This window comes from Urocitellus parryii, chromosome 2 (genome assembly GCF_045843805.1).
Source record: "Urocitellus parryii isolate mUroPar1 chromosome 2, mUroPar1.hap1, whole genome shotgun sequence".
Lineage (NCBI taxonomy): Eukaryota > Metazoa > Chordata > Mammalia > Rodentia > Sciuridae > Urocitellus > Urocitellus parryii.
In genome coordinates, this window is record NC_135532.1 from 170,869,259 (window position 1) to 170,890,566 (window position 21,308).

At 37.3% G+C, this 21,308-nt stretch overlaps 1 protein-coding gene across 1 annotated transcript in view; it reads right to left on the reverse strand.

Annotated features, from left to right (window-relative positions):
- Hacd2 (3-hydroxyacyl-CoA dehydratase 2) overlaps positions 1–21,308 on the reverse strand; it is a 93,184-nt gene that overhangs the window by 26,890 nt on the left and 44,986 nt on the right. Inside the window, exon 4 of the mRNA XM_026394393.2 lies at positions 8,494–8,582. Coding sequence (XP_026250178.1) covers positions 8,494–8,582 — 89 coding nt within the window. The remainder of the gene's footprint in view (positions 1–8,493; positions 8,583–21,308) is intronic.

The following is a 21,308-nucleotide window of genomic DNA, read 5'->3' on the forward strand; positions in this document are numbered from 1 at the left end:
CATCTTTCCATTACTATACAGCACCAAAAAGTTCCTTTTAGGGGCTTGAAATAAACAATTTAAATAAGCATCTTAATCCATTTCACTTTGAAACCATGGATGAGAGCTGATATGAACACTGGGATTCAGTGACTGATGACTCTCCACTGATGATAAGACTAGTGGGCATAGTTCCATGACACTGAGCTTTGTTTCTGTGTTATTCCTGAATTCAAATAACTAAACCAACTCAGGTCCCAGTCTATAAATCTCACTTGCAATTTAGAAACTATTAAGCCCAAGTACAATTGTTTTCTTCTTTCACTCTAGTTCCCTTTCCATGACAGTTCCCTAATGTCAAAAGTCAGGCATGTATGTTAATTGCAGGATGGCCAATAACCAGATTTGGCTACAAACAAGCTGCCTGTTATTGGCAAATAGGACAATACATATATTAAGATACTGATCAATAGCATGGACATGTCTTATGCCTAAAAGGATGTGTTCTAACAAGTTTCTTTGTCAGAAAAATAGGAGTAATATAGGAGACTGCACTGATGCATCCAGAACACAAATTAAATGAGAGGGGGCTTCTATAATGCTTAAAAAAAAAAGACTAATTAAAATGTAAAATGCATCAAAAAACCTCAAACCTGAAAGTCCTGGAGTAGAGGAAAAGGAAGGAGCTGATCAACCTTTGTCCTGAAGGGACTAGGTAACTAGTAGGCCACTCTGGAATGGGGTGGGCTGAGGCAGGTGGGCTCTGGCCCTTCCTCCTGAGTGAGTTCTCGCAACATGAAGACAACTGTGGCCTTTCAGGGACTGTCTGCTGTAACTGGCCCTTTTCAATCGACAACTGGGAATGGCATAGGTCAAATTTTAGCCCTTGGGGATGGAGAGAAAAAGAAAATGTCCCCAGAAGCTCCAAATGTCGTGGGAGTGGGGTGAGGGGGACGCTAACGACCTAGGGGTTGAAGTCAGGGGTGTTTTACTACTGAAGCACATCCCCAGCTCTTTTTATTTTTTATTTTGAGACAGGGTCTCATTAAGTTGCTTAGAGCCTCACTAAGTTGCTGAGACTGGCTTTGAACCTGTGAGCCTCCTGCCTCAGTCTCCTGCTAAGTAGCTGGAATTACAGGCGTGTACCCCCATGCCGAGCCTTAGTCATAGTTTGATCAACAAATGAGTTCCAGTGAAGTTCTCCAAGGGTTAAAAAGGATCTAAGACATTGGGAGAAAGGTATCACATGGAATGGCAGCAGTGAACCTAAGGGATCTACCTAAATATTTTCCAATATTTTTGAAATACAATCTTTATACACAGTACAAGAAAATGTTGGAAATTGACAAGGAGAAAGACACTGAGAGAAAAACAAACATTCTGATTTTGCCCAAATCACCCAGACCAACTACAGGTAATGGCAAAAGGAACCAACTGGCAATGAGGTAAGTAACACAATCTTTTTTTTTTTTTTTCTTAGTTGTTGATGGACCTTTATTCATTTATTTATGTACAGTGCTGAGAATCAAACCCAGTGCCTCACACATGGTAGGCAAGCATTCTACCACTGAGCCACAACCCCAGCCCATAATACAATCTTTAAGTGCCCCAAATTAACAGATGTGGAAATGCTACCACATCTGCCTAAGAGATGCCTGAAGTTTGACAGTATTTGATTAACAATAAAATAATAAAGTTTTTTTTTTTTTACCTTTAGAGTGGTGCTAATTTTAAAAGTGAAGGTGATATAAATCCACCTACAGAAATATTTAAAATAGAAAGTAAGGAAACAGATGGAATAGGATGGAGAATTTTAGACATCCATCTTCCAAGGGGAACAAAGGATACTGAGTATATCTCAATAGCCTTTTCCTAACTATGATGTAATGTCACTGTGGAAAGGGCACAGGAATTAGAAGACAGCTTCTGGTCCAGGCCCAGTACCTGGGGAGGCAATGATGTGCTTCCAGATACAGCTTCTCAGCTCCCCACTGAACAACAGGGAGAAGTGGCTGCCCTTTCTGCCTCACTGTGCCCCATTCATGGGTGGCGCGTCCTGGGAAAACCACAACTGGTCACTAGGGATGAGGAACATGGGGCAGTCACAGGAAAGAGGCTAATAAGAGGAGCAATCTCAGAAGTTGGGAAAGAACACAAGCTCACTGCAATCCCATCTGAGGGACCCAGCCGAGTAGAAAACCCATGAGATAGCCAACATAAGAACAGGAATGGGGAAATTAGGGTATTGGTTTATCTAGTGTTTTGGTTTCCATATGAATGAAAAAGAAGAGGAAGAAAGGAAAAAAAAGAAAATTGTGTTCCATCTATAAGGAAGTGGTACTTCTTCCAACACCAACCCCTTTTTAAGGGATTTCAGAAGCTGCTTAGCAAAATATTGTAAGCTTGAGATCTTGGTTTCTAAATACTGCTACCTTGTTTGCATATATTCTTATCTTCACAAAAACTATGATGTAAGACAGGTCAGATATTAGCATCACCATTTTAAAGATAAGAACAATCCTCAGAAAGTTGAAGTGCTTTGTCATAAGTTTCAAGATAAGTGGCAAAGCCAGATCTCACCAACTCCTCCTGTACGTCATGGATGCCAAGCCTCCATGCTCTAGAATACCGAGTTCTGACTACCTAGAGGATAATAAAATTGTCTCGGGTGGATGACATTTTTGGAAAAGTCCCAGGAGGACAGATGTTGGCACAGCACTGCTTCAGGTGGAAATGCCCTGCTGAATATCTCTGGATTGCCGTAGGTGGCAGGGCAGCATGAAACATAGGCCCTTTAGTGAGTCCTTCCCAGCAGTTCCTCTCCAGGGCAAAGCAGTTGGATTCCTTATGTCTCTTTCTTAAACAAGGATTAGTCTTGCTTCTTTGATGTGATAGTTTCAGATCTCCCTATGCCTTAAAGGTGGGCTCTTCAAGCCTGCTCATTAGCAAAGACACTAGATTTTGGAGTAGGCACCAGAAACTCCATTGGAACTGTACCAAATAGTTTTAAGAGAACTTTTTTTTTTTCTTTTTCTTTTTTTTTTTTTTTTTTTTTTGAGGGAGGGTACTAGGGATTGAACTCAGGAACACTTGACCACTGAGCCACGTTCCCAGCCCTATTTTGTATTTTATTCAGAGACAGGGTCTCACTGAGTTGCTTAGTGCCTTGATAAACTGCTGAGGCTGGCTTTGAACTCACAATCCTCCTGTCTCTGCCTCCCAAGCCACTGAGATTACAGGCATGTGCCACTGCCTACCTTGGAACGCTAATTTTTATTTTAAAAACAAAAACAAAACAAACAAAAAAACCCTCTAATTCTTTTTTTTTTTTTTTGTAGTACCTGGATTGAACCCAGAGGTGCTCTACATCCCCATCCCCTTTTCAAAATTTTGATACAGGGTATTGTTAAGTTTCCTAGGCTAGCCTGGAACTTGTGAACCTCCTGCCTCAGGAGAATGGGATAACAGGTATGTGCCCCTGGCCCAGATTAAGACTTTAATTTTAAAACAATGGCTCTTGGATTTGGGAAAGAGATGCTGAGATCTGGTTAAATTTCAAGTAAACTAAATATAAATGAAGTAAAAATAAGAAGAGAAAAATTAAATAAAAATTACAGCACAACACACAGGTATCTAAGGGCATTTTTCAAAACTCAGAATTCACGTAATTACCTGAAAAATGTGGATTTCCTGGCCCCACTCTCAGAATTCAATGTTAAGTGTAGAGTAAGACCTGAAATGTGCATTTTTAAAAATATTTTTAGTTGTCAATGGACCTTTATTTAATTTATTTATATGTGGTTCTGAGAATTGAACCCAGTGCCTTACACATGCTAAGCAAGCGCTCTGCCACTGAGCCACAACCCCAGTCCTGGAATATGTATTTTTAATAAAACCTTCTGGGTAATTCTGGTCCAAATAGTGAATAAATCCATTTGAAAAACTATCTTGGAATGTCTGAGGAAGAGGGTCAATTAATTGGAGGGATTTGTCCCAGAAAAACTTGAGCAATAAAAATGAAAACAAAACAAGGGGAGGGAGAGAGGGAAATAGAGAAAGAGAGATAGAGGGAGTTGGGGAGGAAGAGGGAAAATCAAAGTATTACAGATATGCACCAAGAGAAGGCTGATAACTGATGCACACTGATTTAACAGTAGAATCCTTCAACAGGATAGAACTGTTTAAGAGGCGGTTCACTCCTGGATCTTAGGGATTTCCATTCCACAGGGTAGCTAGGAAAGTCAGCACAAGGAACCTAAGGATGTGTTTACATCACATTTTCAAAGAGCCAGAAGAAGGCAACTCTGATGTAGCAGGAAGACATGGGATTCAGAAGTCTAACTCTAACTCTGCCCTTTGCTGGGTGTTACAGTCACTTAGCATTTCCAGCTTCTAAACTCTAAAAGGAGGGCTATGACCTACCTCTAGGGATGGTGGTCAAGAATAAATGATACAGCTGTCTATACAGAATACATCAAACAACAACCAGTATAGTTATAAGGAACTAGAGGTTACTAACTTTCTTAAACACTGATTACAAGATTTTTTTTTTCCACAGTAATAGGGATTGAACCTAGGGGTTCTTTGCCACTAAATTACAACCCCAACTCTTTCTATTTTTTATGTTGAAAAAGGATCTTGCTAGGTTGCGTAGGCTAATCTTGAACTTGTGATCTTCCTGCCTCAATCTCCCAAATAGCTGGAATTGCAGCTGTATGCCACTGAGCCTAGTCAACACTGATTATAAATTTTCGGAAGCATCTGGCCAAATGGCTAGAATTGTACATTAAGTCTCACAAAGCTCAGCAGCATGCTACATAGAAGTGGGAAGAAGCCACCTGGAGAAATCAGAATTCACAGAACATTCCAGAAGAATGTGGAAAAAAAACGTCCCTTTATCTAATGGTGAAAAATGATGAGGAAAGGAGAGAAGACTCAGTATTTATGCAGATTACCCCTAGTGAAGTATAGAGGTTTTTCACTGCCCTTGGGATAAAGCCACAGTGACAGCCCAGCAGCTTCTTCTTCAACTATTCCTCATGGCACTTCTGCTCCAGGAACATACTATAAGGATCTTACTATATGATCTCACTATAAGGACTCAGGAGAGGACTTGAGGTGGCTTTCCAAAGAGTGCTTAGTCAGGAAAAGAATAGAACAGTGAGCTATCTTTGTCAGGAATCTGGGGCTAAGCTTAATTTTCTTTGGACAATGAAGAATATGTGCCCTTATTTTTTTTCTAAAGGGGAGTCATGGTAAGGTAGAGAAGGCGGCATTTCCTATTGGAGTTCATTTTTTAAAATGCCAATCCTGTCTCAGTTCAATGAAAAGACAAAGGCAGACCCAAACAAAGGTGAGGGAGCAAATGCCAGGTGGCCACAGCAGTGGTCAGCCTGGCTAAAGGATGGGGAAGGAGCCAGTTCAGGTATAAGACAGCTGGGAAACCCTGGAAATGGACATCTGCTAGATCACTCCTGTGTTCCCCACCCCCATCTCTCCTCTCCAGATGGTTGTTTAGTCAGAGCTTTTCTTTGTTCATAGATCAGGGTCTTTGAGAGGAAAAAGGTAGGAAGGTTATTTGCTGAGTTAAGTCAAGAAAAACCTTTTGAGTATAGAGATCACAATTTTTTCTTTAACATCCTGCTGACTCAGGTGTCACACTAGATGATGGATGAAACTTTATATGTCAAAAGAAAACTATCTGATCACCTTTAGTTTCCACAGTGTTCACGATGACATTTACGTGACTAGCATTCCATGGGATAAAGAATGAAAATGACAAGTGAGGGTGTATGTCCTACAGGGGCCTCTTGAAAGGAAACATACTCAAATGTGAAACTAGTCGAGTCTTGACTTAAAAGCTGTACCTTAGCTCAGCATGTATAATTACAGAAAAACAAGGGGAATGAGCATGAGGAACATGATCAGGCCACCAAGGGTGGAACAAGTCAAATCCATACAGAATATGATGAAAACAAAGAATTCCACCTGTATCCTTTAGAGGGACTATGAAAAAGAAACTGTATAGTACCAAGAAAAAACACTAAACATTACTATGAGAAAATGAGATATATTTTATTAAGCAGTAATTTCTGAGGTCAATTTCTGTCTGCTTTGGTTATATGGTTCCCGCCACTAAAGTAAGCAGAGCTGGATGGAAGGAAAATAGAGGTGTTAATAAGATGCTTCAGGAAACAGAAGAATGAAGTCTTGTGTAATGCTGTACAGAACAAACTGAATTACAGTTACCATGAAACCCCAGAGCAAGAAAAATACCATTTGGCCAAGAGAAGGGGCTGAGGAACAGGTGAAAGATAGCAAGCAGCTTGGCCTCTGAAGAGTCAAAACAACAGACTTTCAACACAGCTGTCAGAACCTTGGGGAGATCCAGAAGGGAATCTACTGCTATAAACAAAACAATCAATGAGGGGTTCTGTTCACAGAAAAGAACAGAGATCCTGGATCAGCAGAAACACTGATTTCTATTTCCATGAGAAAAGATTAAGTCAACTAATCAATAGGATATATGTAAAAACAAGGGACTGGAGGTGACAGAAAGACAGAAAGGATGCTCTTCAAAAAATGATATGCTAATGGTAGCAGAAATTGGGTCACTTTGGTTGCAAAGAAAAATTCTGAATATGCAAATGTAATGAATATATACTGCAAAGCTCAAATGTGATATATTTGAAACCATCTGTTAAATGTCAAGTCTATGCATCTGGCAGGCAGGGAGGACAATGGTCAGGTTCATGTACCTGTAATCTGCAGATACATTTAATAGCTTTTTAAGCCAACCAGTTTTAATGATGTACCCAGGAAATGCTGACAAATGTTATTAACAACAATTTGACTAAGAGAACTACTTGATTTGAATTTTAAGTATTTTTGAAGTACCTGCTCAGCTCCTTTGGTGGACACACTAATATACAGAGGAATGGTCACTGAAGCAGCTAAAGCACTGGCACCTGGATAATTCATGTGTGACTATCTTTTGGCAAAGTGAATGAACACTCCTAGTGGACAATACTTTGGCTTCACGTACCTTCATACACTTAATTAATGAAAGCACATATTACCTGTCTAAGAATGTCAATGAGGGCTGAGGGTAGCTCAGTGGTAGTGCACCTACCTAGTATGCATGAGGCTCTGGGTTTGTTCCCCAGCATGGTGTGGAGGGGAGAGGGGACATAAAGAGTCAATACTGAGAAGAAATTTTAATTTACTTGAGAAATTTACTTTAGGAAAATAAAATTATTTTACTTTAGGAAAATAAAATTATTTTGGTTGGTTAAAACAAAAAAGAAGCAGTATATATACAAAAGTATGGGAGAAAAAAATATAGGTTAAAAATGACTTATAGAAAGGATTCATAGTCAATGAAGAGATGATGTGCAATTACAAGTAATGCAATTTTCTTAACTTCATAAATAAGAGAACAAAGGGCAACATGCTTGCTGTATGAGAGTTTATTTCCCTCTCTTTTAACTTTTTTTTATATAAAGAAATGCAATGACTAAAGAATGTAAGCAATTGTTTTATTTTCTTCCTCCACAGGATAGTTTAGACATCTTCAAGGAAGGAGACAAGATCTTAAAAAAGAAAGCCTGTGGATCTGCAAATTCCATGTGAATATAACAAAAATAATACCTTTTAATTAAAGTTGATTAAACTTTGGCTAAGAACTTACTAGCTATGTGCATTTTTTTCTTATGTATATCATAGAGCAATAAAAACATTTTAAAAAATCTCGTTAGTTGAAAGATAAATGAAATTGTCAAAATACATCTTGAAAAAAAAAATGTTTTGACAGGGATTTCAGAAGAATAAAGGACAAAGAACATACCAGATGCTGACAGATAAGCAATTTCATGAGTTCCAAAGAATCTAGTGATGCTGGTGATAGGCTATTAGGACTCAAAAACTGAAAAATGAATTCTCCTTGTAATCTAGAGGTACTCTACCTCAAGGTCACATTAGCAAGAAATACCTTAGAATAGATTTACACCCATGGGATGAGTGCTTTTGCCTCTCAATTCTTGCAGACTGTCCCTGGGCCTGCTTTGTATCTACCACCACCTAGGCACTCAGAACTGCCAGACCTAGCACATCTGGCAATTCTACAAGCCCCAGAGGGCTGGGTAGGAACAAGTTTGTTCATCCTGGTCCCATGAAGATGGAACTGCTCCAAGAGGAAACCAGTGTCTCCATTCCTACTATAAAGGTGCAAATGCCCAGAGTTTACTATGTTGAGATAGAAACAAGCTCTTAGAAAAATGTAACTGAGTTGCAGACCACACGGAACCTCCACAGGAATCAGATCGCAGGATTTTGCCATTTAATCAGCAACGCTACAAGATTTGGGGTATGTTTTCCACTTTGGACCCAATTCCTACAGGGCATGCATACATTTTAATCTCTGCTATTTTGGCATGAGCTGGAGTCTTGTCTTTAACCATAACCAACATGTCCAGAAGAAAAGCCAACTTAGTAGTATTATTTTACTTTACTTACCTCTTTGACACTATGTGTCACTGCCCATATTAGAAAAACTCTTGACATCACCTGGAAAGAAGTCAGGACAACGGAAGATGGAACAATTCCTGAAAGAAATTTTAAGACGGATGAATAAGTTTCATCATGTAATACATTAAAATTTAAATGTTTTTATCACCAAAACCGTCTTGAGCAAATAAAATTTATCTGTATTGCTATACACACTAAATTTAACGTAGTAAGTATTCAACTTTTTCCTCCCTCAAAACAATAATAATATGCATGGTACCCACAGAATCTGGCTACTTTTCTTAAGTCTTTCAAAACCAATTACCAAGTACTATATTTTTTACATTTATCAACTACAACAAAACTACTACTCAACCTTTAAAATAGAGCAATGAAGGTTCATTTTATAATATGGGTTTCAAAACAAATAAATAGTGGGTAGGAAATCAATTCTGTGTCTAATAAATGTTGAAAGCTCCTGGATATTAGCTATGATACACTCTTTAATGGTTGAGTACCTTTTATCTACTTGTATGTTTTGCCAATCAGCATAGCAAAATCAGAGATCATTATCTTTTTTTTTTTTTTTTTTTTTTTTTTTTTGGTGCCTGGGATTGAACTCAGAGGCACTCAACTACTGAGCCACATCCCCAGCCCTATTTTGTATTTTATTTAGAGACAGGGTCTCACTGAGTTGCTTAGCACCTCACCATTGCTAAGGCTAGCTTTGAACTTGTGATCCTCCTGCCTCAGCCTCCCTAGCTTCGCAGCCTCCCTAGCTTTGTGTACCCATGAACTGGCTACAGATCTTTATCTTTAAAACTGTTTCTTCTTACCTTGTCCATTACAAGAATGGATACAATTATTCTCCCAATGTCCTCAATTTATAGCACTGGAACATCTTTATTTCAGATAATCACCAAATTCTGCTAAGCTTACATTTCTTTGGCTTGGCCTATCCCTTCAATTGCTACAACCATAATCCCTATTAAATAAAGACGAACTACCATCATTATATAGAATTTTTGCCTCCCTTCATTTATCTTAAACCCAGCAACAAGTCATTTTTTCTCTAAACATTCTTTTCTCCTTATAACTTTACACTGATAAGGAGTTAGTAGAGTTACAGGTTTTTCAATCCATCAGCCCTTCTGTTTCTGGACTCACTACCACCACAGCTATGCTTACCAACTTCCTGAACCTTTCAAGTTGCATACGGGCAACTCCACACCTGTTGGAGCCCTCAGCCTGGCTGCAGGTCCTCCTTCCACTTTAAGACTAACTTCATCTTCCTCAGTCACTGAACTATTCTAGACCAATTTTCATTCTTCCAAGCCTCTCTATGCACTCAGACTTCTGAACACTTTTATAGTTAGACAAACTACAACTTGCCCAGAGACCAGGTATAAATCAGATCTATAAATGCCTCTATGGGTTGGCACAAATAATTTTATCTCTCATTAACTCTAAAATGAATTTATTAAAGAAAACTTGGGCTTTGAAGAGGAATAGTTTGTTTTCCAAAAGCAAACAACATGAATATGTCAAGCTCAATGCCTGGTATACAGGGGTGCCCAATATATCTTTGTAGAATAAAAAGAATAAAAAAGTTTAAATGCAGTGATATATAGATAAAAGGCATAGAACTGAGACTCCAGAAATAAACCCATGCATTATGGTCAGTTGACTTAGAGTGGGGATTGAACCCAGGGGTGCTTTACCATCCCTAGCCTTTTTTTTTTTTTTTTTTTTGAGACAGTATCTCACTAAATTGCCCAGGCCAGCCTTGAACTTGCAATCCTCTTTTCTCAGCCTCTTCAGTAGCTGGGATTATCGATGTGTGCTACCATGCCCGGCACTTGATTTTCAGTAAGGATGCCAAAACAATTCAATAGAAAAATTACTGTCTTTTCAACAAATGATGTTGGAACAAATAGCCACATGTAAAAAGAAAAAGAGTGGGGGGACTGAACCACTTCCCCAGCATGTATTTACACTAACTCAAAATGGATCAAAGAACTGAATGTAACAGCTAAAACTATAAAAATCTTAGTAGAAAGCATAGGTGTAAATCTTATAGCTTTGAATAAAATAGCTTTTATTAGATATGACACCAAAAACACAAGGAAAAATAAATAAATTGGACTTCATAAAAAGTAACTTTTATGCTTAAAAGAATACCATCAGTAAAGTGGAGACAACCTATAGAGAGGAGAAAATATTTGCAATCATATGTAATAAGGGAATTATATTAAGATATATAAAGAAGTCTTATAATTCAACAATAAAAAGACAAGTAAATAACCCAATTGAAAAATGGGCAAATAATTTGAAAGGGCATTTCTCCATAGAAGACATAAAAATGAACAATAAACCCATGAAAACATGTTTGAACATCATTAGTTATCAGGGAGATCCAAATCCAAATCAAAATGAGATATTTACACATAATAGGATGGTTATAATAAAAAAGACAACAACAAGTGTTGGCAATGATGTGGAAAAGTGGAACCCTCATACTTGGCTGGTAGCATTGTAAAACGGTATGGCCACTCAAAAAAAGCTATTGATAGACTCATCATACTCTACTTCAAGGTATGTGTATAAATGAAAAAATATATTTTTTCATAAAAACTTGTACATGCATGTTCATAGTGGTATTCATATTAGCCTCAAAGTAGAATTAAAAAATGAATAAATAATGAATGGATAAAATGTGGCACATCCATAAAAAGAAAGATTAGAATTAAATAAATAAAAAGTAATGAATAAGTAAAAAGAAATGAAGTGCTGATTCATGCCACAATATTAATGAACCTTGAAGACATTATGCTGAGTAATAAGAAGCCAATGATATATGCCAGTGATATAAGCCAGTACCTATTTTGTGATTTAATTTATATGATTTAATTTATATATCCAGAATAGGTAAATCTATAGTGATTGAAAGATTAATAGTTACCCCGAGCTGGGAAGTATGGAGGCAAATGGGAAGCAACTGCAAATGGATTTCTTTTGGGGGTAATGAAAATGTTCTACAATTGATTGTGGTAATGGTTGCACAACTAATTATACACTCTAAATGGGTGAATTATATCTAAATAAAGCTGTTATTAAAAAAAAATAAGTGTATGAGTGAAGTACAATGCCTCGTTATGTAATTATGTAATACAGCTAAAGAAGCTAATTAGCGAGTCAAACATTTAGTGAATATACTTAGCCAGATCATACTTCAAATAAGAAAAAGTTAAAAAAAAAAGAAAACAGGACTAAGAATTAAAAGTTGTTTATATGAATTACTAAGCATTTACTCTATGGAAAGACCACCATTTCTAGCTGCCACTGCTGCTTTGCCTTTTTTTTAAAAAAACTCAAAACCAGCTGATTTTTCGTTTCATTTTTGTTCTTTCTTCTTTTGCCACTAAAGCCACAGGCTGGACTGTTGCTATTTGCAGTGGTGCTCCAAGGGTTGCTGCTGTGTTGTGGTGAGGATTGAGCAGTCCAGGAGCTGGACTTCAGATTTACAAGTTTGAAAACCTGATTTTATCCTACTCACCAGCAAGAACCAGGCTCTGGGAGACTGACTCATACTAATCAAAACCACAGGAGACTAGGTAATAAGCCCAAATGTCAATTCATTTATTTATAATAGCTGCACAGTTTTTCTAATAACTGAACAACAATGGGTTTTTCTGGTGTCAAAATCAGAATGCTTAGTTTGACTTTAAACAGGGTGACCTGGAAGGTCTGGAACAGAGTACTGCAATTTAGGTGAGCACAGATTATTAATTATCTCTCCTCTATCGCAAAGCATCTCTTTTATAGATAATTTTCTTAAAAATGCTAAACAAAAATTATCAGAATGTTCTTATTAAAAATAAGTTTTAGTTGGGCACAATGGCTTACACCGTAATCCCAGTGCTCAGGAGACTGAGGCAGGAGGATTCCAAGTTCAAAGCCAGCCTCAGCAACTTAGCATGGCCCTAAGAAACTTAGCAAGACCCTGTCTCAAAAAAAAATAAAAAGAGGGCTGGGGATTGTGTTTCAGTGGTTAAGCATTCCTGGGTTCAATTCCTGATACCAAAAAATTTAAAAAATTCAAGTTTTAGTATCCAAAAAACAATGATTTACTATTTTGGTATGGTCCCCACCACTCTTTTCTTTAATCATATTTTAAAGCACAGGTCAACTATTATTTATGCTTTTTTGCTATTCTCATTCAATGCTTTAAGAATTTTCTGTTTTTCAAATTACTTTAATGTGAGTCATGATATTCCTTTGAGTGAATATATACTTATTTATATATTCTCCTTTTGTGGGACATTTAAATTGCCTGCAATTTCTTCATATTATAAGTGAAGGAATGAAATAGTACAAGTAACAGAATTTTTAAAGAATTTTTAGAATTCTTTTTTTAAAAAATAAGAATTATTTCTTTGGGACAGTTTCCCAGAAGTAGAAGTACTAGGTCAAATGGTATGAATGTCTTTAAGGCTCTTGAAAAACATCACCAAATTGCTTTCCAGAATGTTTGTTAGGAATTTATACTCCCACTAGCAATATACAAGAATGTACACCCTTGGCAGTAAATTTAGAGATTAATTAACGATTAAAAAGCTGACGAACACTTGTTGGTTTGATGCAGTGGCTGAGATGTCTTGGGCTTGCAGTCCCTAACTAGGGAACTTGAATCCCCCAAATGATGTGGTTCATATCAACTCTCACTTAGTTTCTCTGGAAGATGCATCCACCTCACCTATCACCCAGCAAACAGTTTAGGCCCTTGTCTGACAGCACACTCTCAAAATGACTGCTTTACTGAACCAGTCAGTCAAAAGGCCAGCAAGGAGGAGGGGCTTTTCTTTCTTTCTTTTTTTTTTTTTGGTACCAGGGATTGAACTCAGGAGCACTTGAACCCTGAGCAACATCCCCAGCTCTATTTTTTGTATTTTATTTAGAGACAGGGTCTCACGGAGTTGGAACTTGCAATCCTTTTGCCTCAGCCTCCCAAGCTGCTGGGATTACAGGCATGTGCCACCTGCTTGGAAAGAAAGGGCCTTTCTATAAGGAAGACCCCTGGAAGGCTGGAAGATCTAAGTCCATCATTGTCTTCAAGCTGGACAAACAGTAGGAGGACACATAGATGAACCCTATTATCTTAGCTCAGAATAGAATTGGCAGCCAGGAGTTGGGCTTTCTGTTACTATCAGGTGGATTTTGAGAGAAAATGTTAAAAAATATACTATCTTATTTGCTAGAGGAATGGTATAAAATACGTCCACCCTGCCACTTGCCCCTTTCATAAAGCCCCAGGTGGGAAATTTGTTTTGGAGCTTAATGTTATGAAATGTTTGCCCCTTACCAATGATAACAATTATATAACTCAGTTATCCTTTTCAACTTTGTAGCCACAAAATTGTGAGCCAAAGGTTTTGCACACTACATTATTGTATTCTGTGCGCATGTTACACAAATCCTTGAGGAATGTGGACTATAGATAGATAAGGCAGGCCAGGTCCTCTTTCTTTTCTCTTTCAGTCAATCCACTGTATTTGCATTTATATACCATTATGTCTCATTTAAACATAATGGCCCAGCATGTTAAAATTCAAACTGCAGATTTTTTGTTGGTGATTACTTAAATCAGTGTTTTCAGATGACAAAGAGAGATTCTGCAATCTTATCAGAAAGCACTCATTAGGTCAAATTCACTCAAATAAGATTGTGAGGCACCTATTATTTATTATCTTATTTGACAAATGTTTTTGGAGTACCCATTCTGTGCCAAGTGTTGTCCACCAAGCTGGGATACAATGGTGAATGGTGAATAAGACAAAGCCCTGTGTGGGCTCACATTCTCAGGCTGTAACCTAGGTACTTCAGTAACTCTTATCTTTAGGAGTTTTTCTTAAAGGCAATGTGAGGATACTAAATATTTGTAAATAAGAAAATGGCATAATCACATCTTGGTTTCAGAAAGAGAACTCTGTGAGCAGGGCAAATCTTTGGCAAGGCAAGGGTGTAACTTGAGAAATAATCATGGGAATTTATGTTGAAAGGGCAATGAACTTGTGAAGCAGATGAAGAAACAGCTGTGCGTGTGTGTAGTAAAAGCTTGTATAAAGGGAATCTGCCTTTCCCAGAATCAGAGTGCTCCGAGGACTCCCCAAACCACCAAGTACTACAAAGCTGAGCAGTCCTGGAAATCTTCCCTTCCCAGCCCTCCCTCAGGTGGACTGGGTTTGAGAGGTTGGGAGACTGGCCATATATGACAAAGACAAGGTTGAAAGTTAAACATTGGAAAGACAAGGTAAGCCTGAGAACACAGCAGGTCAGTGTTCAGGTGGAGCAGGAGGCCACAGTCACGGGAGGAGCCAAACATTACGGAATACATGGGTAATAAGACCAGACCAAAGCAATGCAAGAGACTCAAAGTCAGTTCCAGAAATTAAAGAATTAAGTAAATGTTAATAAATGAAACCAGATCATAGAATCTCCCTAACAAACACCAATATACAAAATCAAAAATAATAACATTAAAGAGCAACATCATTGGCAGCAACCAAAAAGGAATGGGTACAACTTAATGCCATGCCATATATTTTAAAAAATGCTAGCCAAGAAAAAGAGGACTGATTATAGCCCAATTCCTCCCACAAGGTACAACAAACCTTCCTCCAAAAAGTGATACTAATGAATCAATAAAATCCTGACAATATTTGTTAATGGGCCTAGATCTGGAGAGAAACATAAGTTTCTGCCTGGAGTGTAATAGAAACAGAGCCTGAAAGCAATGACAAACTCAGGGACGTGATCGCCTGGGCGCTAGCTCATCAATGCCAAGCCTCTGGGCCCCATACCGAGTTGGAGAATGGATACAGGAATTCTAGGACACAGCAATTAAACAAATCTCAGGACAGACAGAAGAGCCCATGTGTTTTTTTACTTTTATTTATTTTTATTTTTTAGTGATAGACCTTTTATTTTATTTGTTTATATATGGTGCTAAGAATTGAACCTAGTGCCTCACACATGCTAGGCAAGTGCTCTACCAATGAGCCACAAACCCAGTCAGCCACAGGTTTTTTAAATACATAACTCATCTCCATTATTTAAAATTCAAAAAGTATTAAAAAATGCAAAGAAAAGAAACCAATTATTAATTCTTTGTCTATCATTTCATAATATGTAAGTGAATGTAATAGATGTATTTAAACACATTCTTTTTTCTAATTTTTAACTTAACAGCAGCACTTTATACACATTGTTCTATATCTACTTTTCTTCCTTTAAAACATATCCTAAAGCTATATGTGGTGGCACACATTGGTAATTCCAGGCTGAGACAGGAAGTTCACAAATTTGGGATTAGTCTGGGCAACGAAAATTTAAAAAAGACTGGGAATGTAGCTCAATAGTGGAAAAATGTCTAGCATGCATGAGGCCCTGGGTTCCATTCCCAGTACCAACTGTGTGTGTGAATGTGTGTGTGTGTGTGTGTCTCCTGAAGTTCTTCTGATAAATGGAACAGAAAGAAGTATTCAAGGGAATGATCCAAGAAATTTCCTTGAAACAAAAGAACTAACATCAATTGATCATGAATGACTGAAAGAGAAATGCCTAAATGACTAAACAATAACAACAACAACCAAAAAAATATCTACAAAGTGGTAAGAAAATCACCCGGCTTCAGACTTCTCCAGAGCAACATCTAATGTCAGAAGATAAAGAAGTGATTCTACAAAGGTCTGAGGGAAAGAAAACATGTTCAAGAGCATCTTACCCACCTAAAATGTCACTCTTGTGTAACAAGGCAAAAGGTAAGACATCACTCAATATAAAAAAATTTGGCACACAACACTGATATGACTTTCTTGAGAAACACATACTGTCAGAAATTCATTCAAATAAGATAAATCAAAATAAAAAACTCAGGAATTAAGAAGTCATGGTGGACTGGGGCTGTAGCTCAGTGGTAGAGTGCTTCCTACACACGTGTGAGGCACTGGGTTCAATCCTCAGCACCACACAAAAATAAATACATAAAAAGATATTGTGTCCATTTACAGAAGAAAGAAAGAAAGAGAGAGAGAGAGAGAGAGAGAGAGAGAGAGAGAGAGAGAGAGGGAGGGAGGGAGGGAGGGAGGGAGGGAGGGAGGGAGGGAGGGAGGGAAAAAAAGTTAGTTAGTTAGTTATGGTAAAGGGCCCACAGTAGGCTGACCACAGTAGGCTGAATCCATTCTGGTCACAAAAAATAATTTAAATACTTATGAACCACAATAGTAAATTCATCACATAATATAAAAATTAGAGTCAGGGAAGGTAGAAGAAGAAAGTGTGACAATACTAATTTCTTTAATAGAATTAAGAGGCATTGCTTAAATATCTAGAATACAATTACAGATATTGCATAAAACCAAAAAACAGCTAACTCTAATTTAAATTTTAAATTTTTATGATCTTTTTCTTAGAGGAATCTTATTGTAAATAATATTTCTTATGGTACAAAAAGCTGTATTTTGATAAACTCAATGTTTTTCATGAAAAGTATCATGTTTTTTTCTTCATAATATAAGCTTTCCATCTTGATTCTTCCATCCATCTTCTTTTTCTTCCTTATGCTAATACGTATGCAAAAAATGTTCTCTGGAATGATGTCTATGTAAAATTAATAAAGATTTGATCTACTGGTAGAATTTAGAATTTTTTTCTTGTGCGGGGATCACACCCAGGGCCTCCTGCACACTACGCAAATGCTCTGCTACTGAACTACACCCTCAGCCTTAAAATGGTTTTTACTTCTTGTACTTTTCCAAATCACATGAACTCCTTATATAAAAAAGAATATGAATTAAAATTTCACAACTAAAAAATCATTATGCTTTGCAAGAAATCAAATCTTTACCACTAACAAAACCACAATTCTGAATTTGAACCAATTCCAATCTTAACAGAGAAATTTTCTTAAATACTTTCTCTTAGCATACAACGTAATCTCAGGGAAACAGAAAATGTTCCTGGCCCAAGTGAAGAAAGGGTGGGAGTGTCAGGCAGGAGGCAGAGCAGACTGACACCACTAGCACTTGACGACAGCAGGCTTCTTCAGAGAACACACAGAGGGCAGTTCTCTGTTCTTTTCCCCCAGAACACTGAAAACTGACCATGCTTCTTGAGGCTGCAGCACCTAAACGCCCCCGGAAAACAATTTTCAATATATTTCACATAACCACACTTATGTTATCAAGCTCTGACAAAAGAAATTTGTCTTAGACTGAAGTCAACGGCTAAATTATGGTATTTATATGATAAGCTCTATGGATTTGTTTGAGGCTGGCATTTCTAAAACATGAACTCAACTGTAAAAGGGCACTGCATTTTCTTTGTGCTAAAAGAATAGTGTTACTAAGTGCATTCATGCTTCATTTTTACAAAAATGAAATGAATATAAAGGGAGAAACCCAAGAAAGCAAGTACAGTGATACTTCATATGTCACCAATCGTAATAAACGTGCAATTAGAATTAAATCTTTTCCCTTGGGGTGACAAAACAGTCTCTTAAACAGTACAGAGGTACTTTTCAAAGTGGGGCATGCATGCCCTAAAGATGTGTAGCAGGGTCCAGCCCAATGTCATCCGACTAGCAGTCAACTTATTCAAACTCACCAAGAAAAAAGGAAACAAAATTTAGTGTGGACAGCTCTTCATGAAGTGAATGTGTGCAGAGTGCACAGTGGTCTCAGGTCCTGGCCTCTCAGCACATTAACTGTGATTCTACTGTTCAAAGAAAATGTTCCACGTAACAGAGGCCCAAACTGTGAGCCAACTATTTCATATGGCATTCAAAAGAAGGAAGAACTCAAACTTCCACCCTTGCAGGAAAAAGCAGCTGCACTGGACTTATCAAGAGATGATACTAAGTTGCACTGTGATGTAAGAGCAATTTAAGGCATTTTTCATGGGAATTTTACCGTTACATATGCAATTCTACTTTCAAGACACCATCACAGGCTACACACAGAGCATCCTGGAATACTGACTTTCCCTGAATTTTTAGGGGGAGATCAATTTTTATATTAAAATACAAAAAAGAGACTTCAAAGGTATCTGGTTTTGGCAGGCTATTTTGCTTTTACTCTCAAAATGTCTGGGGTGGAACTAGATTCCTCACTGATATTAGGGAAACTTGGGGGAAGAAATGCTGGGAAAACATTACAATACATAATAATACAAGGAAGGAAGTTGGGCTTAGGGAAAATAAGGAAAAATAGATTAACACCATGAAAGAAGTACTTAAATGAACACAGAGAAGTTCTGTGCACCTATTTGGGGAGGTACTTGGCTTTTTTTTTTTTTTAACCCATGTTCTCATGTATTAAATGGCTTTGACTACCATGCTAGATTCTAGTTCACCAATGTTCTTTACCGTCAGCTGTCAAAGCTTCTGCCACTAGCAGCTTATGCTTCCATTTAACTTAGGTTCTCACATTAAAAAAAAAAAAAAAAAAATCTCTAATAAGCTGGTTTCAAGAAGGAGCTCAGAAGCCTCTGAAGGGAACAGGCTTTTTGAGGACTGCATCAAACAGTCAGAGGTTTTTTACATGCTCGTTTACTGGGGGGTCTCCACTTGAAAAGTCTGACTGAAAGCAAAATACAGACATCAAACATATGACACATATCCCCAACCTTTCTGAAGATAGCATAAAAGGGTATCACATTTTGAAAAAGATGAAAATACCACATGCCATTCTGTAAGAGGGCATAGTGAGTCAATTATAAGTCAGGCAACTTATTCAAATCTCTGTATTATAGTTAGCATTCCAATAGCAAATTCCCATCTGATTATTTTATTGTGTACAGAACACCAGGTATTTTAGACCAGACTGTTAATTATAGCCTTGAAATAGGTTCACATATATTTCAACAGCAAGACCACACTGTTCTTGTCTTTAAAAAGAAAAAAATTAAGCCAGGTGTGGTGATGCATGACTGTAAACCCAGTCACTTGGGAGGCTTAGGCAGGAGGATCACAAGTTCAAAGCCAGTCTCAGTGAGTTAGCAAGGCCCTATCTCAACAACAACAACAACGAGAACGAACGAACGAACGATCGAAAGAAAGAAAGAGAGGAAGAGAGAGAAAAAAAGAATTAGGGAGGGATGTAGCTCAGGGATAAAATACCTCTGTGTTCAACTCCCAGTTTGTAGATGGGCAGAAAGAAGAAAGCTACTATATAGTTACTTTTTGCTAATATACACTAAAAATCCTAAGTACCCTGGACATCAGATTAAAAAAAAATTATTAGGCTGTCTTTTATTAAATTTTATTTCAATACACTTCTGAAAATTCTTTCAAAAAAAAAAAAAAAAAGCTTTCTCAAAAGCCTGAATCTAGCCCAATGGTCACTTACTTGAAATGACACAAGATCCAATGGTTGAGAGATTAGAGTTATACCCTTTTGGCTGAAGAAACCAACAATCACAGGATTTCATTTAAGCAAACCAAGAACACCCTTGCATTGGCAATGTTCTTTCTTCAGAGTTCTACCAAATCATGTGGATAGGAAAGAAGCCTGAAGAAAATGAAGCTTAACTTCATCAGACACTTGTCAAACAATGCATCTCTGGGAAAGTTCTTCTACTTAAAGAGCAAGAAACTGCAAGGATTATGCAGTGCTAAAAAAGTCTTGGTTGTTAAGAGCTGGAAAGCACCTAAAAGTTCAGGTGCAATACCTGGTAGACATGAGATGTGGAGAAAGTACAGTGACTTGCTAACATTACATAGGAAGCTGAGCACAACAAATCAATATTAATGTTTAACATTTGGTGATCATTCTCTAAGAAGGGTAATTATTGGTCTTAGTCTTTATATGGTTAGAACAGAATTAAAATACTTGTAATCAATGTCTGAAATGATTGTAATATGAAATGTTTGCAATGTAAAATGTTTACAACTAATATGACAACAGGTTAATGTTTAATACAGGGAAAGACTACCACTATTTTTATCTTTTAAAAAATCAAGACCCTTGCTCTTCCAGGGATGGTGTCTGGAGGCACTCAGAATAATCCAGCATTTCCTATACCCTTGAAGGCTTTCCTACTACACAGCTTCTAACAAAACTAGGCTGTCCTGAACCCTTGGTAATGGAGTATTTACTTTTATACCAAGAAGGTAGGGGAAGAACCAAAATCTGCATGTGGCGTGTACCCAGGCTGATTTCAAGGGGTTCATGCTGTGAGAACTGAAGTTCTTATGAGGCTGTCTAAATTGTAAAAATCATGTCAGCAGAGTCTATGGTGGTTCCATGCGTGTGACAGGATCAAGCATGCTTTCCTTAAGAATAGAAAAATCACTGTCAAAGTGCTGAAGGCACAAGCAGAGTAAGAAAACTAAATTTAAAAAATTTTTTTGGAATAAATAGTCAAAAGGTTAAAAAACAAAACCCTAATAGGCAAATAAGCAAAGGGCACAATTAACATAGAAGTGGATATAATTAATAAACAAACATATTCAATTTAATAATCAGCAAAAAAGCAATATCTGTAATTTTATATGATTAAGTTAATGAATATTCAAAAGAATCATAACACCCCAAATGTTGATATTATGTTGAACCACCATATTTATATTTTGCAAATGGGCACAATCCTTTGGCAATTCAATCTGGCAATATTTTTAAGAGTTAAAAGAATATTCATATGCTTTGAATTAGTAATTATACATGAACATGTACGTTAAAGGTGTAAACCAAAGAATAAAAAAATGTATCTATCAACAGAGACACTAAAGGCACAAAACAAAGACTAAAAAGTATATAGATCAATAG